We start from the raw sequence: 24,568 nt of genomic DNA on the forward strand, positions 1-24,568 counted from the left end.
CTCTTTATCCTGATATGCTGTGATCCAGTGTGGCAACTTGGAAATGTACTAATGAAGGAAACAATTTGATATATTTATCTAACTTATTGAAAAGGCATTTTGGGATCCAGACAAGAAGCAATTGAAACAAAGAGAGAAATCCTGGCAATATGGTCACTGTTATTTAACTCTGGCTTCTAGGGTGATGGGGGGGCTTGACCATCTGTCCAAGTCGTCTCTGGTTTTGTCTCAGATCCAACAGATCCAAATTGGACAGTTTTGCTTGATAGGAGCTAGTTCTCTGTTCACCTAAATATGCAAAAGATTTATTTTTAAACTGAAATGGTTTATTGTACATGGTTCATTGTACATGTAGTGCAATCCTGAATAAAGTATGAAATTAAAAAATAATGTTTTGTATTCCAAATTGAGTGATTTGGCTGAATTATTGGGAAAATGACACTTTTATTCAAGTTTAATTTGTAACCAGCTATACTACTGAACCTTTCAAGCAGGTTTATGAGGTTATGGATTGTTCAGTTATTCAAGTAAAGAAGAGGGTCGTCAGCATATAGCGACATCTTACGGATTGTACCATTTCTTATGAATCATTCAATATCTTTATTTTTTCTGAAGGCAATTGCGAGCAGCTCTGGGGCTAAATCAAACAAATACAGTGACAGCGAACAGCCTTGAACAGCCTTTAATCCAAAGCCAAACCTTTGCAATACTGCATGCAATAACTCCATTTTACTCAGTCCAAAGCCTTTTTCTCCGTAAAGACACAACATAATCTTAGTTGAATGTCGAGAAGATGGAGAGTGTAAAATAAAGAAGTTGTCTAACATCTGAAAATGACTGTCTCACTGCCACAAAACCGGTCTGATCATCATCACAGTATCTCAATCTCGTCATCTTGTTTTTCTAGTTTTTAAAACTGTTTTCTTTTTGCCCCAAGGAACTGAGGATCATATGTCGTAACTTTACCCTCAATTACTACCTCCCTTATCTGAGAGTCATTGAATGACTATTTAACGGTTGGCCTGCTCTTTCTCCATGTTTGTAGTAATTTTGTCTTTTTTGGAGCAAGTTCTTTTCTGCTTGGTGGATGGAGAGATTGTTAAATTCCATCTGTAACAAGAGGCGATCTTTATACTGTTCATTTGTGGGAGATGCTGCATGGTTTTGTCGCCATCTACACATAGGTGACAGAGCATTTCTGACTCTTGCACCCAAGTTCTGGAACAGATTACCTCCAAGTGTCAGACAGGCACCCTGTTACCTGGTTTTTAAATCACACACCGCTTCTCTCTCACCTTCAACTGGCTGTAACTCATCCTTATGACATCTACAAACTGTAAGATGATGAACCTGTTTCTTAATCTTGTCTAGTATGTTTCGTCTGCAATTATTTGTTTTCCTACTTAACATATTCAGCACTTTGGCTTCCCCCGTGGATATTTTTAAAGTGCAATACAAATACAGTTGATTGAATATTGGTACACAAACTTTGTGTGAGTGTTGGAACAAATTTACAAGTCACAAGTCGGCATAGATGCATAGATGTGTGATAACAATATTGGGTAGTATCAGGCAAATCTGTCAGCTCCTATTATCCTTCACGGTCCTCACTTTGGGTTAAAACTACAAAATAGCCTGGTTATTATAATAGGGCTTTAGTTTGGTTCAGAGTAAAGGTTCGGTTTAGCCATTTGTTTTCGATGGTTAGGTTGGGGAAAGGGTTATGTCAATGCATGCCAATGATGGTGCTCTCTAAGATAAGACAAACGTGTGTGTGTGTGTGTGTGTGTGTGTGTGTGTGTGTGTGTGTGTGTGTGCATAGGTCTTTGTGGGGTCTGCTCATTTCCATACTGCTTTCCATGAACTCTCTCCCTTAACTTAACCATCCAAAACAAATGGCTAAACTTAACCAGGACTCTGAACCAAACTTAATAATAAATAAATAAAACTGATTATAATGACCTTGTTGTTTTGAAGGCTTCACCGTCAAATTGACGCGGAACCGTGTTGTGATCCACCAAAATGGTACCACAAACGCCAAATGTTCCCACAAGGCGGTGTTTTCACAAAAATTGGACCTTACTTGGACAGATATGCTTAAAACATACATTGACAGACACACACGTTTGCCTTGGCTACTTTTGTGAGGACCTCTCGTTGTCATCATGCTTTCCTCAGCCTCTCACCCTTAACCATCCAAAACACATGGCTAGCCTTAACCAGGACTCTGACCCAAACTTGCTGATTTCTAACCCTCTTAAACTCAACAGTATGGCAAAACATGCCCTCTTGAGGACCAATCATGCAATCAAGTTCTCTGTACTTCTACTTCCTGGTTCCAGTGTAATGTGCCAGATGGTTGCTTTTGGTGCCTTGGATAAGTTATGACAAAAAGGTTGGTGACCGCTGGTGTACAGGGTCAGTTTGCCACCCACAGGATGCTTGACATCAGGATCGCCTGGCCCCAAACTACAATGCCACCGACTGCTATTGTGGAGGGGATTTTTTTAACCCCCCCTTTTCATTTTGGGTGTAAGGCTACATTATATTGTGTAATGTTTTGATCCCGAGATCAAATGGGCTTATGTAAATTCACTTTGTGATGAAGGACAACTTTCTTGAAGAGTCAGGGTATTCCTGAGGCTGAAATACTGCTACCCGGAAAACCAACTACCGTGGATTATATCTGGTCCGACCTGCCACAATTCACCTTCAGCCCACCACAACCCATATTCAACCCTTTAATAGCCCACCTCCAGCCCATATTTAGTCCGCTGACAGCCCACCTTCGTCCTACCTTCAGCCCACCAACACTGCGATGATGCTGATCTGCTTATCTGTCGATTTGTTTTCAACCACATTCATTTGGTAGAGAGGAGCCGTATGGGAACTGTCTGCTGCCATGCGTGCAGTTGTGTGAGAGTTGGCAGCCCAACTAGAGGGTACTGGGCGACATTCCCCACCTGGAGCTGTAGGTCTTTGGGTCTGCCCTCATAGCTTGTTGTCCTTATTCTCTGCCATCGACTTGGAAGCGGGGTTGTATGGTTTGCCATGGCGGGCAGCTGCTAGTGCAAAGCAGGCCTTGCAGTCCCTGCGTGGTGCTCTGGTCCCAGGCATAGAGAGCATCAGTGGTGAAGGTGAGAATCTAACAAACCGTGACATCACCGGGGGTGTGTCGTCCTCCCTGTTTACAGATTCTGTTACATACAATACAATACACACACTCGTTTCATACCAGACGCATCCGACATCATTGCATTGTCTCTTCTTCATTGCAATGCGTGAGACTTCAGGTGGGGGGGCGTGTCTCAAGTCTGTGAAGGTCTGCTGATGTGGAGCGGAAGGAACGTTGACAGTCTTTATTAGGATCTTTTTATCTGTCAAAAAACTGTAAATCGCCTCGTCATTTTCTTAGACATTTTGGATGGGTTCTTGGTAAAATTGGTTAGAGTTGTTTTGGTACATTTCTCAGATCACTATTGAAGTTCTCAAAAGTACTTGTTTAAACTGCACATCAGGGTGTCACTTATGCACCTCATAGATGTGGTTTCTCATGTCTTTGATCAAGTGGAAAATGCTTTTGACAACATGCGTCTGTTGAGTAGTCTCACCCCTCACAACATTTAGGCATTAGTGCTTCGCACAAGTCCTTCTATGCAAAATGGTTGACCATGTCTTCATTTGTCAATAAATTCCCATTCAACTTATTCCATAAATCTGCTGCCAGGTGAATCGTGACTTTCTCTGTTGAAAGGAAATGTGTTCAGCCAAAGAATAAACAATTTGAATAGTTGAATACAATTTGATGATCACCAAAGATCACCAGCCACACACACTGGTGATCTTGTGGCTATCACGGATGCTGCATTTGATGATATCACAGCAGAGGCAGGATAAGATTCTTTCCATATGCCGCATTGCAATGGTCCCTTGCCAACAATCTCGTACACACACAGAAAGAGAAATGCACTTACTGTTTGTCAGCAGCAAGAAAGAACCGAGGACTGTATCAAAGAGACTGAGAAAAACTGGAATTGGAGGTATGCTGCCACCTGCTGGGTGACAGGAACATTTTTGGTTTTTGGTTTGTATTTCCCTTCAGAGCAGAAATATCTTTCCAGCAAGGGCTGACGGAGAATCAAAATGACTGGAGTTTGCCACTGAGAAGGAATTTCATAAACATATAGTACTATGAAACAAGGAGGTTCAAAAACATAATCATAAGAACTTTATTGTTCTGTTTAGTGTCACTTCCACTTCAGAAGAATGAAAGGTCTCTCCACCAACACTGTCACCACATAGCTCAGGACAACGATCAGCGCCACGTGACCCACGAACATATACATCTAGAGAGAAACATGGCAGAATGTTAAAAAGACAGACAGAGATAATTTGTGAGTGTTTTTAAAAGACTCACAAAGTTGATGTCTAAATAGTGTATCGGAGTTTCTTGCAGGCCAATGGAACTGAGATTGATGTTTGGCGATTTGCCTGGGACACAGCATGTTATACTGTTACCTCAGTGAATATTGTCACTAGCATAATCTCACAATGTGTATCATGAATGGCAATCCAGCAAAAAACCTCCCACCACTCGGACTAGACATCCCACAGTGACACTGTGACAGTGTGAGTCACATTTATTGTTTTTGAGTTTTTATTATTATTATTTTATTATTTTATTGAGTGTTTAAATCCATTGTGCAACTGAGATTTAGTCCAGTGTTCCTCAACCCTGATAAAGCTTCAACACATCAGTATTTGTGGCTTACAAAAGCCCCAAGTTCAACCTGAGAAGCAGCGCAAGAGAACGTCCCAAGTGTCCTCCTACCTCTGGATAAAGAGTGGAAGAGATAGATCTTTTCAGCACACAAGTCAAAGTTACCCCGTAGCACCATCATGTGAACCTGTGTTTTACTGCAGGAGTCAGGAACACAGATCCCCACAAAGTGAACAGCTCTGCCCTGAAAGAAAAAAATGATCCTAGTAAAACGCATCCATGTGTGGTGATCATGTCATCTATTACCTTCAATTTATTACTTCACTTGTTTTCAAAATCAAAAACTATTTCACATTTCAGAAAATATATATGTAAAAACCATAACACAAAACATGCGAAAAAACAACAACAAACATTTGAAGGCATTACAGTGCTTATAAGCTTTTGTCTCTTCAGGGAGAAAGTTTGGCATCTTTGATGGAAAATGCTTGTTGGCTCTGCAGCCACAACAAACCATTCTACTGGCTGTACTTCCAATATGTCTCTGCTGTGGCTCGCGGCTGTCCTCATTCTATTTCAGTCAGAGCACAGACGCATGAATTCAGCCTAATGGCGTGCACTTGGGAAACAAGGTTGGTCCTGGTCACGAAAGAGACACACCCTGTTGCAATAATGCTTTAATATATGATAGTAATAGCACTGTATGTGATGAAATTGCTTTAAAAGACGATCTATTCCACCTTTTCTGACCTGACCGTGCATAAGCAAGTCCCTCATGACCGTGGTCTGTTTTGAAGGTATTGCTTCATGTACTTCTCCCTGTCTGAAATCTTGCGAATGAGAGGTGACTCGAGCCAAGCACGTGATGTCACACGTGATGCTTAACCCTGACACCACAGCAGCTTGAAACCTGGTCATCTCCTTACCGTCTGCATTGGATCAGCTCAGCGATCAACTCATGATTTAAGTTATTTGTGTTTCACACTGCTGTGATCCAAGCAAACTTGCATCAGGTAAAATGACCTGCTTGGGAAATGATCTGCGATCCACTCAAAGCGCCTAAACATTGCACTGTGTTTGTGATCAAATAAAACTCAATTTGCGTCACATTTTTGTTGCGAGTGAAGTTAAGGGTTCTAGTTTTGTGAGACCATTGAATCATTACCTGAGAAATAAATACTTGGCAGTATTGTCCAGAGAAAGATGCAGTTTGGACAGAAAGGCATTCATGTAGTGAACCAGGTTGGTTGACGTTGCCTCCGACAACTCCACTTCCCATCTTTCCGAATGAATCATACACTACAATGAGAAACAACCACATCAGAGAAGAATTACTCAAGAAAAGCAGCAAAGATTTTCTGTATTTCATTTTTTTCTCTCGCTCACTCTCATTTCATTTTACAGCAACCGATAAAAATAATAACTCCTGTCTGACTGAAAGTCTCCTCTGTTGAAACACACCGTGTCTCCATTGAAATGGATTGATATACTTTTAATCCCAGAAATGCACTTTGATTTTGCTTCAACATGAAACTTCTCTAAGTGGAGGAGTGGGCTTCCTCTTCTACAGGGCTTTTTAGCCCAACTCACTCAATGTCCAGAATATCATCCAGAGGAGGTTGCTTCTCATGAATGCATTTCTTTTATGTGTACGCTCCAATAACCATAGCAGGGAGGAGGCGTTTTTTAAGAGGAGTGAGGAGGTGTTTTTTATGAATATAAATGGTCTTTTAAAAAACAGTTAGATGGAGGACCTTTTAATTATTATTGGCTGGCGATTTTTGACTGAACTAAAAGGAGTTTACCTGTCCTCATTTCAGAGAGAGCTGGATCTCCTCAGCTAGACTTGACAGTATTTACTGTTTCAAACTTCATTCTGATGTTTTCAAATGTTCACGTAGCTTACTTGTTGTTTACCATTGTGTGCTTTTATGTCATATTTATATAAGAAATGTGATCAGAAAAGCGCTTACTGGAATTTTAACAGTGTTTTATGGCGATAGTAACAGTGTTTTATGGCGATAGTAGCTTCAGTAAAGCTTTTATTTCTTGACATTTGTATCACCCATTGACCAACTGTTGGATTTTGAACATTTTAAACATGTTTGGCCTGTAACAAACAGAAAATGATCATTTGTAAATTTTCACACTTCCACATCAATTGGAACGAAGTGCCCCTTTCTGTATTACATTTAACACAAGATTCCGATATGTATGGATTAAAAAAAAATGGCACAATTTGACTGGTGTAATGCAAATAAAGCAATGCCAGTAGTCTGAACCTTGTGTTGACCATTTGGGTGGAGATAAAAAAAAAAAACGAGGTTGCTTCCTGTTCCTCAACCGATTTCTTGGTTACAAGATCATTTCTCCAAGTCTGAAGACTCTCCTTTGATCCAAATAATAATAGATTATAAAAATTTGATAACCGACCTGTTTTATTGAGATTTTGGATCGTGGAAAACCGGTCGTTCCAAGTAAAATGTTCATATTGACATTAAGGACATTAAAATACTCTTGCGGTATACATTTTAAATCATGCTTAAACCTTTATGTGTCCAAAGTGTAAATTCATAAACATCAACTCTAAAATTTTTCATTGTCTTTTCATGTCTATGTGTGTGTGTGTGTGTGTGTGTGTTAGGATTGTACTTACTGACAACAGCAAAATCCTTTGGATTGTTCTGACTGAGTTCCTGGAGAAAAACATCTGTGTCATTCTTACATTTTTCCAGGGCAGAGCAGGTCACGATCAGCAGCAGCAACACGTATCCCGCAGCCATTGTGACTTCTCACTCCAAGACAAACACACAGCAGGTTTAAGTATCATTGGTTTGTGCAGTCAGTGACCGGATTCGGGGTAGATGCAGAGAAGATGCACACAGGAAGACCAGACAGAACCTTGCCAAAATAAAACAGGACCCGAACAAGAAAAAGACAACAGAAAGTAGACATTTTTGAAGTTTTAATTAATAGGTTTCCCGCAGATCCTTAAAAAGTCTTAAAGGTCATTGCGTTCATGAATTAAAATCAAGGCCTTAAAATGCATTAAAAAGTCTTGAACAAAATGTCAAATGTCCTCAGAGGTGACAAAAGCTCTGTGAGACCACTGACGATATTCTGCCAACCCACTCCACTTTTCTCAGAAGCGCCATGAAAATTCAACTCAAGTCGCAACTATTTTCACTCTCCAACCCATGTGTCACATGTTTCCTCTTCATTTGAGCATTTCTTTGTTGTTTGTTGTCATGTATCTAGCGTGTGACCCAGTCTGTATAACTTCAACGCTGTATCCAAGATGGAGAATAGAATTGACTCTTGCAGCGAGTGTTCATTATTATATTATAGTTTTTTATTATTATTATCTGAAAAGCAAAGTCTGAAATATAAAAAATGCCATGAGAACATGAACTTTCTTTGGCAAACATGTAAATATGTTCTCAACTATTCACTGCATCCCTACTTAAAAATGTGAACGCAAAGGGAATTTCTTATGTTCGTTTCGAATTTCAAATTATTTGGTAACATTTATTCATGTATTGAAAATAATTTACACATTGACTCTTGAGCACGAACAAACAGTGAAGTGGTTGCTCTCAGGATTTTCAGAGCAGATGCACGGTGTGGTTCATGTAAGCGAACTTCTGATCGAGTTGTTTACTTTGGTCCACCTTGCTAGGAGTAAATTCAATCAGAATTGACTCTCCAACCAACCTAACCCTACGTATTTGATGTGGTGTTTTTAATTGTTCACTTCAACTTTGAAAAGTCTTATGAAGTCTTGAATTTAACTGGCCTTTAGTTGTAGGAACCCTGTTTAATCCTCAAATTGAAGCTCAAATTTGTGGGCGCCAGCGAAGGGTCCCCACATGCAGGTGTATTTCCAAGAATCGATCCTCACAGGTATAACTCTACAAATTCAAACACACACACAATATGTTTATGCTCATGATTGCCAGGTTTATTTTCCAGAGGCACAAAGCCGCACTATCAAGGAATGAGTCAATAATGACTCACTCGTGGTTCACAAGTTAGAAAGTTGTCCAACTGTCATCCAACTGTTTGGTGACGGTAGTGTGTTCTGGCAGCCAGTCAAAGTGTGCTGGCAAAGTCTTAAATTCCAGGAACATTTTTAGTCCCAGATCAAAACAGTGCAGTTACACATTCTGTAAATAAGTTTGACATTGATTTATATATTGACAAAACAACAACAAAAAGAGATGAGGAGCTGTACAAAACTCAACTTAAATCCATGACAAATCCGACAAAAAGTGCTTCTGTCTGAAGGAAAACTTGACTCAATGTGACACAGAGTGAACACGAACTCAGAAACAGAGGAGCAGATATGGTCCAGACACCAGGTGCAGTCAATGACGGGATTAGGGGTAGATGCACACAAGATGCACACAGGAAGACCAGACAGAACCTCACCAAAATAAAATAGGAAGTGAATGACAAAGTGTTTTGAAGTTTTAATCCTCAAATTGAGGCTCAAATTTGTGGGGAGCAGTGTTTATGGAATTGAATCCACATTTTAATAGCATTTACTATAGTAGAACTGGGAAATGTTTTATATTTATTTATTTATAGTTCAAAGATTTGTTTATCGGAGCACAGATCATGGTAATTGGGGACATTGATGGAAGTGAAGCGAGTTCCACTGTAGCCTGTGTAGAGGCCTCTTTATCCTGATATGCTGTGATCCAGTGTGGCAACTTGGAAATGTACTAATGAAGGAAACAATTTGATATATTTATCTAACTTATTGAAAAGGCATTTTGGGATCCAGACAAGAAGCAATTGAAACAAAGAGAGAAATCCTGGCAATATGGTCACTGTTATTTAACTCTGGCTTCTAGGGTGATGGGGGGGCTTGACCATCTGTCCAAGTCGTCTCTGGTTTTGTCTCAGATCCAACAGATCCAAATTGGACAGTTTTGCTTGATAGGAGCTAGTTCTCTGTTCACCTAAATATGCAAAAGATTTATTTTTAAACTGAAATGGTTTATTGTACATGGTTCATTGTACATGTAGTGCAATCCTGAATAAAGTATGAAATTAAAAAATAATGTTTTGTATTCCAAATTGAGTGATTTGGCTGAATTATTGGGAAAATGACACTTTTATTCAAGTTTAATTTGTAACCAGCTATACTACTGAACCTTTCAAGCAGGTTTATGAGGTTATGGATTGTTCAGTTATTCAAGTAAAGAAGAGGGTCGTCAGCATATAGCGACATCTTACGGATTGTACCATTTCTTATGAATCATTCAATATCTTTATTTTTTCTGAAGGCAATTGCGAGCAGCTCTGGGGCTAAATCAAACAAATACAGTGACAGCGAACAGCCTTGAACAGCCTTTAATCCAAAGCCAAACCTTTGCAATACTGCATGCAATAACTCCATTTTACTCAGTCCAAAGCCTTTTTCTCCGTAAAGACACAACATAATCTTAGTTGAATGTCGAGAAGATGGAGAGTGTAAAATAAAGAAGTTGTCTAACATCTGAAAATGACTGTCTCACTGCCACAAAACCGGTCTGATCATCATCACAGTATCTCAATCTCGTCATCTTGTTTTTCTAGTTTTTAAAACTGTTTTCTTTTTGCCCCAAGGAACTGAGGATCATATGTCGTAACTTTACCCTCAATTACTACCTCCCTTATCTGAGAGTCATTGAATGACTATTTAACGGTTGGCCTGCTCTTTCTCCATGTTTGTAGTAATTTTGTCTTTTTTGGAGCAAGTTCTTTTCTGCTTGGTGGATGGAGAGATTGTTAAATTCCATCTGTAACAAGAGGCGATCTTTATACTGTTCATTTGTGGGAGATGCTGCATGGTTTTGTCGCCATCTACACATAGGTGACAGAGCATTTCTGACTCTTGCACCCAAGTTCTGGAACAGATTACCTCCAAGTGTCAGACAGGCACCCTGTTACCTGGTTTTTAAATCACACACCGCTTCTCTCTCACCTTCAACTGGCTGTAACTCATCCTTATGACATCTACAAACTGTAAGATGATGAACCTGTTTCTTAATCTTGTCTAGTATGTTTCGTCTGCAATTATTTGTTTTCCTACTTAACATATTCAGCACTTTGGCTTCCCCCGTGGATATTTTTAAAGTGCAATACAAATACAGTTGATTGAATATTGGTACACAAACTTTGTGTGAGTGTTGGAACAAATTTACAAGTCACAAGTCGGCATAGATGCATAGATGTGTGATAACAATATTGGGTAGTATCAGGCAAATCTGTCAGCTCCTATTATCCTTCACGGTCCTCACTTTGGGTTAAAACTACAAAATAGCCTGGTTATTATAATAGGGCTTTAGTTTGGTTCAGAGTAAAGGTTCGGTTTAGCCATTTGTTTTCGATGGTTAGGTTGGGGAAAGGGTTATGTCAATGCATGCCAATGATGGTGCTCTCTAAGATAAGACAAACGTGTGTGTGTGTGTGTGTGTGTGTGTGTGTGTGTGTGTGTGTGTGTGTGCATAGGTCTTTGTGGGGTCTGCTCATTTCCATACTGCTTTCCATGAACTCTCTCCCTTAACTTAACCATCCAAAACAAATGGCTAAACTTAACCAGGACTCTGAACCAAACTTAATAATAAATAAATAAAACTGATTATAATGACCTTGTTGTTTTGAAGGCTTCACCGTCAAATTGACGCGGAACCGTGTTGTGATCCACCAAAATGGTACCACAAACGCCAAATGTTCCCACAAGGCGGTGTTTTCACAAAAATTGGACCTTACTTGGACAGATATGCTTAAAACATACATTGACAGACACACACGTTTGCCTTGGCTACTTTTGTGAGGACCTCTCGTTGTCATCATGCTTTCCTCAGCCTCTCACCCTTAACCATCCAAAACACATGGCTAGCCTTAACCAGGACTCTGACCCAAACTTGCTGATTTCTAACCCTCTTAAACTCAACAGTATGGCAAAACATGCCCTCTTGAGGACCAATCATGCAATCAAGTTCTCTGTACTTCTACTTCCTGGTTCCAGTGTAATGTGCCAGATGGTTGCTTTTGGTGCCTTGGATAAGTTATGACAAAAAGGTTGGTGACCGCTGGTGTACAGGGTCAGTTTGCCACCCACAGGATGCTTGACATCAGGATCGCCTGGCCCCAAACTACAATGCCACCGACTGCTATTGTGGAGGGGATTTTTTTAACCCCCCCTTTTCATTTTGGGTGTAAGGCTACATTATATTGTGTAATGTTTTGATCCCGAGATCAAATGGGCTTATGTAAATTCACTTTGTGATGAAGGACAACTTTCTTGAAGAGTCAGGGTATTCCTGAGGCTGAAATACTGCTACCCGGAAAACCAACTACCGTGGATTATATCTGGTCCGACCTGCCACAATTCACCTTCAGCCCACCACAACCCATATTCAACCCTTTAATAGCCCACCTCCAGCCCATATTTAGTCCGCTGACAGCCCACCTTCGTCCTACCTTCAGCCCACCAACACTGCGATGATGCTGATCTGCTTATCTGTCGATTTGTTTTCAACCACATTCATTTGGTAGAGAGGAGCCGTATGGGAACTGTCTGCTGCCATGCGTGCAGTTGTGTGAGAGTTGGCAGCCCAACTAGAGGGTACTGGGCGACATTCCCCACCTGGAGCTGTAGGTCTTTGGGTCTGCCCTCATAGCTTGTTGTCCTTATTCTCTGCCATCGACTTGGAAGCGGGGTTGTATGGTTTGCCATGGCGGGCAGCTGCTAGTGCAAAGCAGGCCTTGCAGTCCCTGCGTGGTGCTCTGGTCCCAGGCATAGAGAGCATCAGTGGTGAAGGTGAGAATCTAACAAACCGTGACATCACCGGGGGTGTGTCGTCCTCCCTGTTTACAGATTCTGTTACATACAATACAATACACACACTCGTTTCATACCAGACGCATCCGACATCATTGCATTGTCTCTTCTTCATTGCAATGCGTGAGACTTCAGGTGGGGGGGCGTGTCTCAAGTCTGTGAAGGTCTGCTGATGTGGAGCGGAAGGAACGTTGACAGTCTTTATTAGGATCTTTTTATCTGTCAAAAAACTGTAAATCGCCTCGTCATTTTCTTAGACATTTTGGATGGGTTCTTGGTAAAATTGGTTAGAGTTGTTTTGGTACATTTCTCAGATCACTATTGAAGTTCTCAAAAGTACTTGTTTAAACTGCACATCAGGGTGTCACTTATGCACCTCATAGATGTGGTTTCTCATGTCTTTGATCAAGTGGAAAATGCTTTTGACAACATGCGTCTGTTGAGTAGTCTCACCCCTCACAACATTTAGGCATTAGTGCTTCGCACAAGTCCTTCTATGCAAAATGGTTGACCATGTCTTCATTTGTCAATAAATTCCCATTCAACTTATTCCATAAATCTGCTGCCAGGTGAATCGTGACTTTCTCTGTTGAAAGGAAATGTGTTCAGCCAAAGAATAAACAATTTGAATAGTTGAATACAATTTGATGATCACCAAAGATCACCAGCCACACACACTGGTGATCTTGTGGCTATCACGGATGCTGCATTTGATGATATCACAGCAGAGGCAGGATAAGATTCTTTCCATATGCCGCATTGCAATGGTCCCTTGCCAACAATCTCGTACACACACAGAAAGAGAAATGCACTTACTGTTTGTCAGCAGCAAGAAAGAACCGAGGACTGTATCAAAGAGACTGAGAAAAACTGGAATTGGAGGTATGCTGCCACCTGCTGGGTGACAGGAACATTTTTGGTTTTTGGTTTGTATTTCCCTTCAGAGCAGAAATATCTTTCCAGCAAGGGCTGACGGAGAATCAAAATGACTGGAGTTTGCCACTGAGAAGGAATTTCATAAACATATAGTACTATGAAACAAGGAGGTTCAAAAACATAATCATAAGAACTTTATTGTTCTGTTTAGTGTCACTTCCACTTCAGAAGAATGAAAGGTCTCTCCACCAACACTGTCACCACATAGCTCAGGACAACGATCAGCGCCACGTGACCCACGAACATATACATCTAGAGAGAAACATGGCAGAATGTTAAAAAGACAGACAGAGATAATTTGTGAGTGTTTTTAAAAGACTCACAAAGTTGATGTCTAAATAGTGTATCGGAGTTTCTTGCAGGCCAATGGAACTGAGATTGATGTTTGGCGATTTGCCTGGGACACAGCATGTTATACTGTTACCTCAGTGAATATTGTCACTAGCATAATCTCACAATGTGTATCATGAATGGCAATCCAGCAAAAAACCTCCCACCACTCGGACTAGACATCCCACAGTGACACTGTGACAGTGTGAGTCACATTTATTGTTTTTGAGTTTTTATTATTATTATTTTATTATTTTATTGAGTGTTTAAATCCATTGTGCAACTGAGATTTAGTCCAGTGTTCCTCAACCCTGATAAAGCTTCAACACATCAGTATTTGTGGCTTACAAAAGCCCCAAGTTCAACCTGAGAAGCAGCGCAAGAGAACGTCCCAAGTGTCCTCCTACCTCTGGATAAAGAGTGGAAGAGATAGATCTTTTCAGCACACAAGTCAAAGTTACCCCGTAGCACCATCATGTGAACCTGTGTTTTACTGCAGGAGTCAGGAACACAGATCCCCACAAAGTGAACAGCTCTGCCCTGAAAGAAAAAAATGATCCTAGTAAAACGCATCCATGTGTGGTGATCATGTCATCTATTACCTTCAATTTATTACTTCACTTGTTTTCAAAATCAAAAACTATTTCACATTTCAGAAAATATATATGTAAAAACCATAACACAAAACATGCGAAAAAACAACAACAAACATTTGAAGGCATTACAGTGCTTATAAGCTTTTGTCTCTTCAGGGAGAAAGTTTGGCATCTTTGATGGAAAATGCTTGTTGGCTCTGCAGCCACAACAAACCATTCTACTGGCTGTACTTCCAATATGTCTCTGCTGTGGCTCGCGGCTGTCCTCATTCTATTTCAGTCAGAGCACAGACGCATGAATTCAGCCTAATGGCGTGCACTTGGGAAACAAGGTTGGTCCTGGTCACGAAAGAGACACACCCTGTTGCAATAATGCTTTAATATATGATAGTAATAGCACTGTATGTGATGAAATTGCTTTAAAAGACGATCTATTCCACCTTTTCTGACCTGACCGTGCATAAGCAAGTCCCTCATGACCGTGGTCTGTTTTGAAGGTATTGCTTCATGTACTTCTCCCTGTCTGAAATCTTGCGAATGAGAGGTGACTCGAGCCAAGCACGTGATGTCACACGTGATGCTTAACCCTGACACCACAGCAGCTTGAAACCTGGTCATCTCCTTACCGTCTGCATTGGATCAGCTCAGCGATCAACTCATGATTTAAGTTATTTGTGTTTCACACTGCTGTGATCCAAGCAAACTTGCATCAGGTAAAATGACCTGCTTGGGAAATGATCTGCGATCCACTCAAAGCGCCTAAACATTGCACTGTGTTTGTGATCAAATAAAACTCAATTTGCGTCACATTTTTGTTGCGAGTGAAGTTAAGGGTTCTAGTTTTGTGAGACCATTGAATCATTACCTGAGAAATAAATACTTGGCAGTATTGTCCAGAGAAAGATGCAGTTTGGACAGAAAGGCATTCATGTAGTGAACCAGGTTGGTTGACGTTGCCTCCGACAACTCCACTTCCCATCTTTCCGAATGAATCATACACTACAATGAGAAACAACCACATCAGAGAAGAATTACTCAAGAAAAGCAGCAAAGATTTTCTGTATTTCATTTTTTTCTCTCGCTCACTCTCATTTCATTTTACAGCAACCGATAAAAATAATAACTCCTGTCTGACTGAAAGTCTCCTCTGTTGAAACACACCGTGTCTCCATTGAAATGGATTGATATACTTTTAATCCCAGAAATGCACTTTGATTTTGCTTCAACATGAAACTTCTCTAAGTGGAGGAGTGGGCTTCCTCTTCTACAGGGCTTTTTAGCCCAACTCACTCAATGTCCAGAATATCATCCAGAGGAGGTTGCTTCTCATGAATGCATTTCTTTTATGTGTACGCTCCAATAACCATAGCAGGGAGGAGGCGTTTTTTAAGAGGAGTGAGGAGGTGTTTTTTATGAATATAAATGGTCTTTTAAAAAACAGTTAGATGGAGGACCTTTTAATTATTATTGGCTGGCGATTTTTGACTGAACTAAAAGGAGTTTACCTGTCCTCATTTCAGAGAGAGCTGGATCTCCTCAGCTAGACTTGACAGTATTTACTGTTTCAAACTTCATTCTGATGTTTTCAAATGTTCACGTAGCTTACTTGTTGTTTACCATTGTGTGCTTTTATGTCATATTTATATAAGAAATGTGATCAGAAAAGCGCTTACTGGAATTTTAACAGTGTTTTATGGCGATAGTAACAGTGTTTTATGGCGATAGTAGCTTCAGTAAAGCTTTTATTTCTTGACATTTGTATCACCCATTGACCAACTGTTGGATTTTGAACATTTTAAACATGTTTGGCCTGTAACAAACAGAAAATGATCATTTGTAAATTTTCACACTTCCACATCAATTGGAACGAAGTGCCCCTTTCTGTATTACATTTAACACAAGATTCCGATATGTATGGATTAAAAAAAAATGGCACAATTTGACTGGTGTAATGCAAATAAAGCAATGCCAGTAGTCTGAACCTTGTGTTGACCATTTGGGTGGAGATAAAAAAAAAAAACGAGGTTGCTTCCTGTTCCTCAACCGATTTCTTGGTTACAAGATCATTTCTCCAAGTCTGAAGACTCTCCTTTGATCCAAATAATAATAGATTATAAAAATTTGATAACCGACCTGTTTTATTGAGATTTTGGATCGTGGAAAACCGGTCGTTCCAAGTAAAATGTTCATATTGACATTAAGGACATTAAAATACTCTTGCGGTATACATTTTAAATCATGCTTAAACCTTTATGTGTCCAAAGTGTAAATTCATAAACATCAACTCTAAAATTTTTCATTGTCTTTTCATGTCTATGTGTGTGTGTGTGTGTGTGTGTGTTAGGATTGTACTTACTGACAACAGCAAAATCCTTTGGATTGTTCTGACTGAGTTCCTGGAGAAAAACATCTGTGTCATTCTTACATTTTTCCAGGGCAGAGCAGGTCACGATCAGCAGCAGCAACACGTATCCCGCAGCCATTGTGACTTCTCACTCCAAGACAAACACACAGCAGGTTTAAGTATCATTGGTTTGTGCAGTCAGTGACCGGATTCGGGGTAGATACAGAGAAGATGCACACAGGAAGACCAGACAGAACCTTGCCAAAATAAAACAGGACCCGAACAAGAAAAAGACAACAGAAAGTAGACATTTTTGAAGTTTTAATTAATAGGTTTCCCGCAGATCCTTAAAACGTCTTAAAGGTCATTGCGTTCATGAATTAAAATCAAGGCCTTAAAATGCATTAAAAAGTCTTGAACAAAATGTCAAATGTCCTCTGAGGTGACAAAAGCTCTGTGAGACCACTGACGATATTCTGCCAACCCACTCCACTTTTCTCAGAAGCGCCATGAAAATTCAACTCAAGTCGCAACTATTTTCACTCTCCAACCCATGTGTCACATGTTTCCTCTTCATTTGAGCATTTCTTTGTTGTTTGTTGTCATGTATCTAGCGTGTGACCCAGTCTGTATAACTTCAACGCTGTATCCAAGATGGAGAATAGTATTGACTCTTGCAGTGAGTGTTCATTATTATATTATAGTTTTTTATTATTATTATCTGAAAAGCAAAGTCTGAAATATAAAAAATGCCATGAGAACATGAACTTTCTTTGGCAAACATGTAAATATGTTCTCAACTATTTATGCAACATTTTAAGAAAAAACAAACACATTGGATATTCGGTATTCAGCTAAGAATTTTAAATTGTATTTGGCTTCGGTCGCAAAGTTTCAATTCACTGCATCCCTACTTAAAAATGTGAACGCAAAGGGAATTTCTTATGTTCGTTTCGAATTTCAAATTATTTGGTAACATTTATTCATGTATTGAAAATAATTTACACATTGACTCTTGAGCGCGAACAAACAGTGAAGTGGTTGCTCTCAGGATTTTCAGAGCAGATGCACGGTGTGGTTCATGTAAGCGAACTTCTGATCGAGTTGTTTACTTTGGTCCACCTTGCTAGGAGTAAATTCAATCAGAATTGACTCTCCAACCAACCTAACCCTACATATTTGATGTGGTGTTTTTAATTGTTCACTTCAACTTTGAAAAGTCTTATAAAGTCTTGAATTTAACTGGCCTTTAGTTGTAGGAACACACACACAATATGTTTATGCTCATGATTGCCAGGTTTATTTTCCAGAGGCACAAAGCCGCACTATCAAGGAATGAGTCAATAATGACTCACTCGTGGTTCACAAGTTAGAAAGTTGTCCAACTGTCATCCAACTGTCTGGTGACGGTAGTGTGTTCTGGCAGCCAAAGTGTGCTGGCAAAGTCTTAAATTCCAGGAACATTTTTAGTCCCAGATCAAAACAGTGCATTTACACATTCTGTAAATAAGTTTGACATTGATTTATATATTGACAAAACAACAACAAAAAGAGATGAGGAGCTGTACAAAACTCAACTTAAATCCATGACAAATCCGACAAAAAGTGCTTCTGTCTGAAGGAAAACTTGACTCGATGTGACACAGAGTGAACACATGAACACAGAAACAGAGGAGCAGATATGGTCCAGACACCAGGTGCAGTCAATGACGGGATTAGGGGTAGATGCAGACAAGATGGACACAGGAAGACCAGACAGACCCTCACCAAAATAAAACAGGAAGTGAATGACAAAAAGGCAACAGAAAGTGTTTTGAAGTTTTAATCCTCAAATTGAGGCTCAAATTTGTGGGGAGCAGTGTTTATGGAATTGAATCCACATTTTAATAGTATTTACTATAGTAGAACTGGAAAATGTTTTATATTTATTTATTTATAGTTCAAAGATTTATTTATCGGAGCACAGATCATGGTAATTGGGGACATTGATGGAAGTGAAGCGAGTTCCACTGTAGCCTGTGTAGAGGCCTCTTTATCCTGGAATGCTGTGATCCAGTGTGGCAACTTGGAAATGTACTAATGAAGGAAACAATTTGATATATTTATCTAACTTATTGAAAAGGCATTTTGGGATCCAGACAAGAAGCAATTGAAACAAAGAGAGAAATCCTGGCAATATGGTCACTGTTATTTAACTCTGGCTTCTAGGGTGATGGGGGGGCTTGACCATCTGTCCAAGTCGTCTCTGGTTTTGTCTCAGATCCAACAGATCCAAATTGGACAGTTTTGCTTTATAGGAGCTAGTTCTCTGTTCACCTAAATATGCAAAAGATTTATTTTTAAACTGAAATGGTTTATTGTACATGGTTCATTGTACATGTAGTGAAATTCTGAATAAAGTATGAAATTAAAAAATAATGTTTTGTATTCCAAATTGAGTGATTTGGCTGAATTATTGGGAAAATGACACTTTTATTCAAGTTTAATTTGTAACCAGCTATACTACTGAACCTTTCAAGCAGGTTTATGAGGTTATGGATTGTTCAGTAAGGTAAGGTAAGGTAAGGTAACTTTTATTGTCAAATATGCTACAGTACGAGACATATAGCATGGATGAAATATCTGTTCTCACAGACCTGGACACGGCATACAATCACAGACGAACATAAAGATCACAGACAGCAGGATACATGCAACAAAATCGTCACATCGGTCCATCAACCACTGGGAGGAGCACCTAGCTCATGGCAGCATGGCAACATCCTCTGCCCCTGTGGATGGAGCCAAAAGTGCCTGGTGCAGACCCGGGGGCAGAGCAGGGAGGGAGTTCAGCATCATGACAGCCTGGTGGATGAAGCTGTCTCTCAGTCTGCTAGTTCGTGCGCGGTGACTCTGGAACCTTCGCCCTGATGGTAGCAGCGTGAAGAGGCGGTGCGACGGGTGGGTGGGGTCTCCTGCGATCCTCAGGGCTCTCCGAGTGAGGCGAGTCTTGTAGATGTCCAGGAGGGATGGAAGAGGGACCCCGATGATCTTCTCAGCAGTCTTCACCACGCGCTGCAGGGTCTTGCGGCAGGCGATGGTACAAGAGACGAACCACACTGTGATGCAGCTGGTCAGAACGCTCTCAATCGTGCCTCTGTAGAAGGTGCACATGATGGGGGACGGAACTCCGGCTCTCTTCAGCTTCCGCAGGAAGTACAGGCGCTGCTGGGCTTTCTTGGCCAGTGCCGTGGTGTTGGTGTTCCAGGTCAGGTCCTGGGAAATGTGAACACCCAAGAACTTGGTGCTGGTGACCTGCTCCACTGCGGCACCACCGATGAGCAGCGGGGGATGCAGGACAGGTCGTCTCCTGAAATCCACCACCATCTCCTTGGTCTTCTCCACGTTCAGGCAAAGGTTGTTGTCATCGCACCACTGGACCAGGTGGCACACCTCGCTCCGGTAGTTGGACTCGTCGTCGTTCCTGATGAGGCCCACCACGGTTGTGTCATCTGCAAACTTAATGAAGAGGTTTGAGTCAGACACAGGTGCACAATCATGCGTTAGCAGAGTGAATAAGAGAGGACTCAGTACACATCCCTGAGGAGCTCCAGTGTTCATTGTGATGGTCCCGGAGGTATTCCTGCCAACTCGAACCACCTGTGGTCTGCCTGTGAGGAAGTCCAGTAGCCAGTTGCAGAGGGGGGGGGGGCAAGTCCCAACTGGACCAGCTTGAGGATGAGCTGCTGCGGGATGATGGTGTTGAATGCTGAGCTGAAGTCCAGGAACAGCATTCGGGCGCAAGAGTCTCTCGTCTGCAGGTGGGTGAGGACGGAGTGGACAGCAGTGGAGATGGCAGTCGAGCGATTGGACCGGTATGCGAACTGGTATGGATCTAGAGCAGGAGGGAGAGAGGTCTTGATGTGATGCATGACCAGACGCTCAAAGCACTTCATGATGATGGGAGTGAGTGCTACTGGGCGGTAGTCATTATGGCAGGTGGGAGACTTCGGGACTGGAATGATGAATGCTGCTTTTAGGCATGTTGGAACAACAGCTTGGCTCAGCGAAGTGTTGAAGATGTCTGTGAGGACATCCGTAAGCTCCTCAGCGCAGTCTTTCAGGACCCTTCCCGGGATGTCGTCTGGACCCAAAGCTTTCCTCACGTCGATCCTTCTCAGCGATCTTCGCACCCTGTTCGGAGACAACGACAGTACCTGGTCTTCAGCGGTCAGAGGGATCTTCTGGGCTGGAGTCTTGTTGACTGCCTCGAAGCGAGCAAAGAAGTCATTCAGCTGGTCGAGCAGAAGAGGGGAGTCATCACAGGTCTGCGGTGAGGGCTTGTAATCTGTGATGGTCTGGATCCCCCTCCACAGGTTCCTGGTGTCTCTGCTGTCGCTGAACTGGTCTGCAATCTTCCTGGAATATTGCCACTTCGCCCCTCTGATGCCACGTGCAGCTCTGAAGGCAGCGTTTCGAATCCGCCACAACCTGTGAACCTCACCTGTCATCCATGGCTTCTGATTAGCCCGGATGGAGATGGTTTTGGCGACTGTCACGTCATCAATACACTTCCGGATGTAGGCTGTGACGGTCTCTGTATACTCCTGGAGGTCAACGGTGTTGTTGATAGTGGCTGCCTCTCTGAACATGTTCCAATCTGTGGTGGAGAAGCAGTCCTGGAGTGCTACAGATGATCCTTCGGGCCACACGCGGATCCTCTTCTTAGTGGGCTTTGTGACCTTCACCCGTGGCCTGTATGCTGGAATGAGCAAGACAGTGGTGTGGTCAGAGGCACCAAGCGGAGGCAGGGGGACTGATCTGTAGGCTCCCCTGTGCGCAGTGTAGACGTTGTCCAGGGTGTTGTTGCCTCGTGTGGAGAAGTTTACATGGCTGTGCAGTTGTGGGAGCACACTCTTGGGGTCTGCATGGTTAAAATCCCCAGCCAGGATGAGGAGAGCATCGGGGTGAGCTGTCAGCTGAGTACTGATGAGTTGGTGAAGTTCGTTCAGTGCCTCTCTCTTGCTGTTGTCATTAGAGCTGGGAGGGATGTATACCGCAGCCAGCAGAACAGCAGTGAATTCCCTCGGCAGATAGAAAGGCCGACATTTAATAATCATCACCTCAGCCCGCGGAGAGCAGTGTCTACATACCACAGCAGCGTCACGGCACCAGGCATGGTTGATGTAAACACAGAGTCCCCCACCTTGAGTCTTACCTCCTTCGACGAGAGCCCGGTCGGATCTATAGCATGCTAGCCGCGCTAGCTCGATGGCGTGGTCCGGAACGGTGTCATTGAGCCATGTCTCCACGAACACGAAAGCACAACAATCCCTCACAGACCTGAACGTGGTGCGGAGCAGGCGGATGTCGTCCAGCTTGTTGGCTAGCGAGCGGACATTAGCCATCGTGATGGTGGGGATCGCCGGTCGGAGTGGGCTAGCGGCTAGCCTAGCTCGATGGCCTCCTCGCTTGCCCCGCTTCTGTTTCCTCACGTTCCGCCCGTGTCGCTTCCAATGTGTAACAGGGAAGGAAGTGGTGGACCGATTCAAGTAAAGAAGAGGGTCGTCAGCATATAGGGACATCTTGCGGATTGTACCATTTCTTATGAATCATTCAATATCTTTATTTTTTCTGAAGGCAATTGCGAGCAGCTCTGGGGCTAAATCAAACAAATACAGTGACAGCGAACAGCCTTGAACAGCCTTTAATCCAAAGCCAAACCTTTGCAATACTGCATGCAATAACTCCATTTTACTCAGTCCAAAGCCTTTTTCTCCGTAAAGACACAACATAATCTTAGTTGAATGTCGAGAAGATGGAGAGTGTAAAATAAAGAAGTTGTCTAACATCTGAAAAAGTCTCACTGCCACAAAACCGGTCTGATCATCATCACAGTATCTCAATCTCGTCATCTTGTTTTTCTAGTTTTTAAAACTGTTTTATTTTTGCCCCAAGGAACTGAGGATCATATGTCGTAACTTTACCCTCAATTACTACCTCCCTTATCTGAGAGTCATTGAATGACTATTTAATGGTTGGCCTGCTCTTTCTCCATGTTTGTAGTAATTTTGTCTTTTTTGGAGCAAGTTCTTTTCTGCTTGGTGGATGGAGAGATTGTTAAATTCCATCTGTAACAAGAGGCGATCTTTATACTGTTCATTTGTGGGAGATGCTGCATGGTTTTGTCGCCATCTACACATAGGTGATAGAGCATTTCTGACTCTTGCACCCAAGTTCTGGAACAGATTACCTCCAAGTGTCAGACAGGCGCCCTGTTACCTGGTTTTTAAATCACACACCGCTTCTCTCACCTTCAACTGGCTGTAACTCATCCTTATGACATCTACAAACTGTAAGATGATGAACCTGTTTCTTAATCTTGTCTAGTATGTTTCGTCTGCAATTATTTGTTTTCCTACTTAACATATTCAGCACTTTGGCTTCCCCCGTGGATATTTTTAAAGTGCAATGCAAATACAGTTGATTGAATATTGGTACACAAACTTTGTGTGAGTGTTGGAACAAATTTACAAGTCACAAGTCGGCATAGATGCATAGATGTGTGATAACAATATTGGGTAATATCAGGCAAATCTGTCAGCTCCTATTATCCTTCACGGTCCTCACTTTGTCAAGCCTCATCCTGAGGGTTAAAACTACAAAATAGCCTGGTTATTATAATAGGGCTTTAGTTTGGTTCAGAGTAAAGGTTCGGTTTAGCCATTTGTTTGCGATGGTTAGGTTGGGGAAAGGGTTATGTCAATGCATGCCAATGATGGTGCTCTCGAAGATAAGACAAACGTGTGTGTCTGTGTGTGTGTGTGTGTGTGTGCATAGGTCTTTGTGGGGTCTGCTCATTTCCATACTGCTTTCCATGAACTCTCTCCCTTAACTTAACCATCCAAAACAAATGGCTAAACTTAACCAGGACTCTGAACCAAACTTAAACCTGATTATAATGACCTTGTTGTTTTGAAGGCTTCACCGTCAAATTGACGCGGAACCGTGTTGTGATCCTCCAAAATGGTACCACAAACGCCAAATGTTCCCACAAGGCGGTGTTTTCACAAAAATTGGACCTTACTTGGACAGATATGCTTAAAACATACATTAACAGACACACACGTTTGCCTTGGCTACTTTTGTGAGGACCTCTCGTTGTCATCATGCTTTCCTCAGCCTCTCACCCTTAACCATCCAAAACACATGGCTAGCCTTAACCAGGACTCTGACCCAAACTTGCTGATTTCTAACCCTCTAAACTCAACAGTATGGCAAAACATGCCCTCTTGAGGACCAATCATGCAATCAAGTTCTCTGTACTTCTACTTGTTGGTTCCAGTGTAATGTGCCAGATGGTTGCTTTTGGTGCCTTGGATAAGTTATGACAAAAAGGTTGGTGACCGCTGGTGTACAGGGTCAGTTTGCCACCCACAGGATGCTTGACATCAGGATCGCCTGGCCCCAAACTACAATGCCACCGACTGCTATTGTGGAGGGGATTTTTTTCACCCCCCTTTTCATTTTGGGTGTAAGGCTACATTATATTAATAAGGAAATAAGATTCATTGTACATGTTGTGAAATTCAAAATAAAGTGTAATGTTTTGATCCCGAGATCAAATGGGCTCATGTAAATTCACTTTGTGATGAAGGACAACTTTCTTGAAGAGTCAGGGTGTTCCTGAGGCTAAAATACTGCTACCCGGAAAACCAACTACCGTGGATTATATCTGGTCCGACCTGCCACAATTCACCTTCAGCCTACCACAACCCATATTCAACCCTTTAATAGCCCACCTCCAGCCCATATTTAGCCCGCTG

At 41.8% G+C, this 24,568-nt stretch overlaps 2 protein-coding genes across 8 annotated transcripts; both read right to left on the reverse strand.

Annotated features, from left to right (window-relative positions):
- Positions 1-2,877: 2,877 nt before the first annotated feature.
- On the reverse strand, positions 2,878-7,668 carry LOC128749670 (O-acyltransferase like protein-like). 4 transcript variants are annotated; one of them, XR_008412967.1, is made up of 5 exons: positions 7,377-7,667; positions 5,886-6,019; positions 4,832-4,964; positions 3,236-4,346; positions 2,878-3,103 (listed from the first exon to the last, which is right to left on the reverse strand). XR_008412967.1 is itself a non-coding variant. In XM_053849528.1 (4 exons), the coding sequence occupies exons 1-4, from the start codon at positions 7,501-7,503 to the stop codon at positions 4,219-4,221; spliced, it is 468 nt and encodes a 155-aa protein (XP_053705503.1). In that variant the 5' UTR covers positions 7,504-7,668; the 3' UTR covers positions 2,878-4,218. The 4 variants fall into 4 exon arrangements, 3 of the variants coding, with proteins under 3 accessions (XP_053705503.1, XP_053705487.1, XP_053705500.1); XM_053849528.1 differs by having other exon boundaries at positions 2,878-4,346; positions 4,886-4,964; positions 7,377-7,668; XM_053849512.1 differs by having other exon boundaries at positions 2,878-4,346.
- Positions 7,669-12,276: 4,608 nt separating this feature from the next.
- On the reverse strand, positions 12,277-17,176 carry LOC128749566 (O-acyltransferase like protein-like). Of its 4 annotated transcripts, XR_008412948.1 has the most exons (5): positions 16,776-17,176; positions 15,285-15,418; positions 14,231-14,363; positions 12,635-13,745; positions 12,277-12,502 (listed from the first exon to the last, which is right to left on the reverse strand). XR_008412948.1 is itself a non-coding variant. In XM_053849316.1 (4 exons), exons 1-4 carry the CDS (start codon positions 16,900-16,902, stop codon positions 13,618-13,620), a joined length of 468 nt encoding a protein of 155 aa, XP_053705291.1. In that variant the 5' UTR covers positions 16,903-17,176; the 3' UTR covers positions 12,277-13,617. The 4 variants fall into 4 exon arrangements, 3 of the variants coding, with proteins under 3 accessions (XP_053705291.1, XP_053705270.1, XP_053705282.1); XM_053849316.1 differs by having other exon boundaries at positions 12,277-13,745; positions 14,285-14,363; XM_053849295.1 differs by having other exon boundaries at positions 12,277-13,745.
- Between the last annotated feature and the right edge of the window lie 7,392 nt (positions 17,177-24,568).

This window comes from Synchiropus splendidus, chromosome 1, assembly GCF_027744825.2.
Source record: "Synchiropus splendidus isolate RoL2022-P1 chromosome 1, RoL_Sspl_1.0, whole genome shotgun sequence".
Lineage (NCBI taxonomy): Eukaryota > Metazoa > Chordata > Actinopteri > Syngnathiformes > Callionymidae > Synchiropus > Synchiropus splendidus.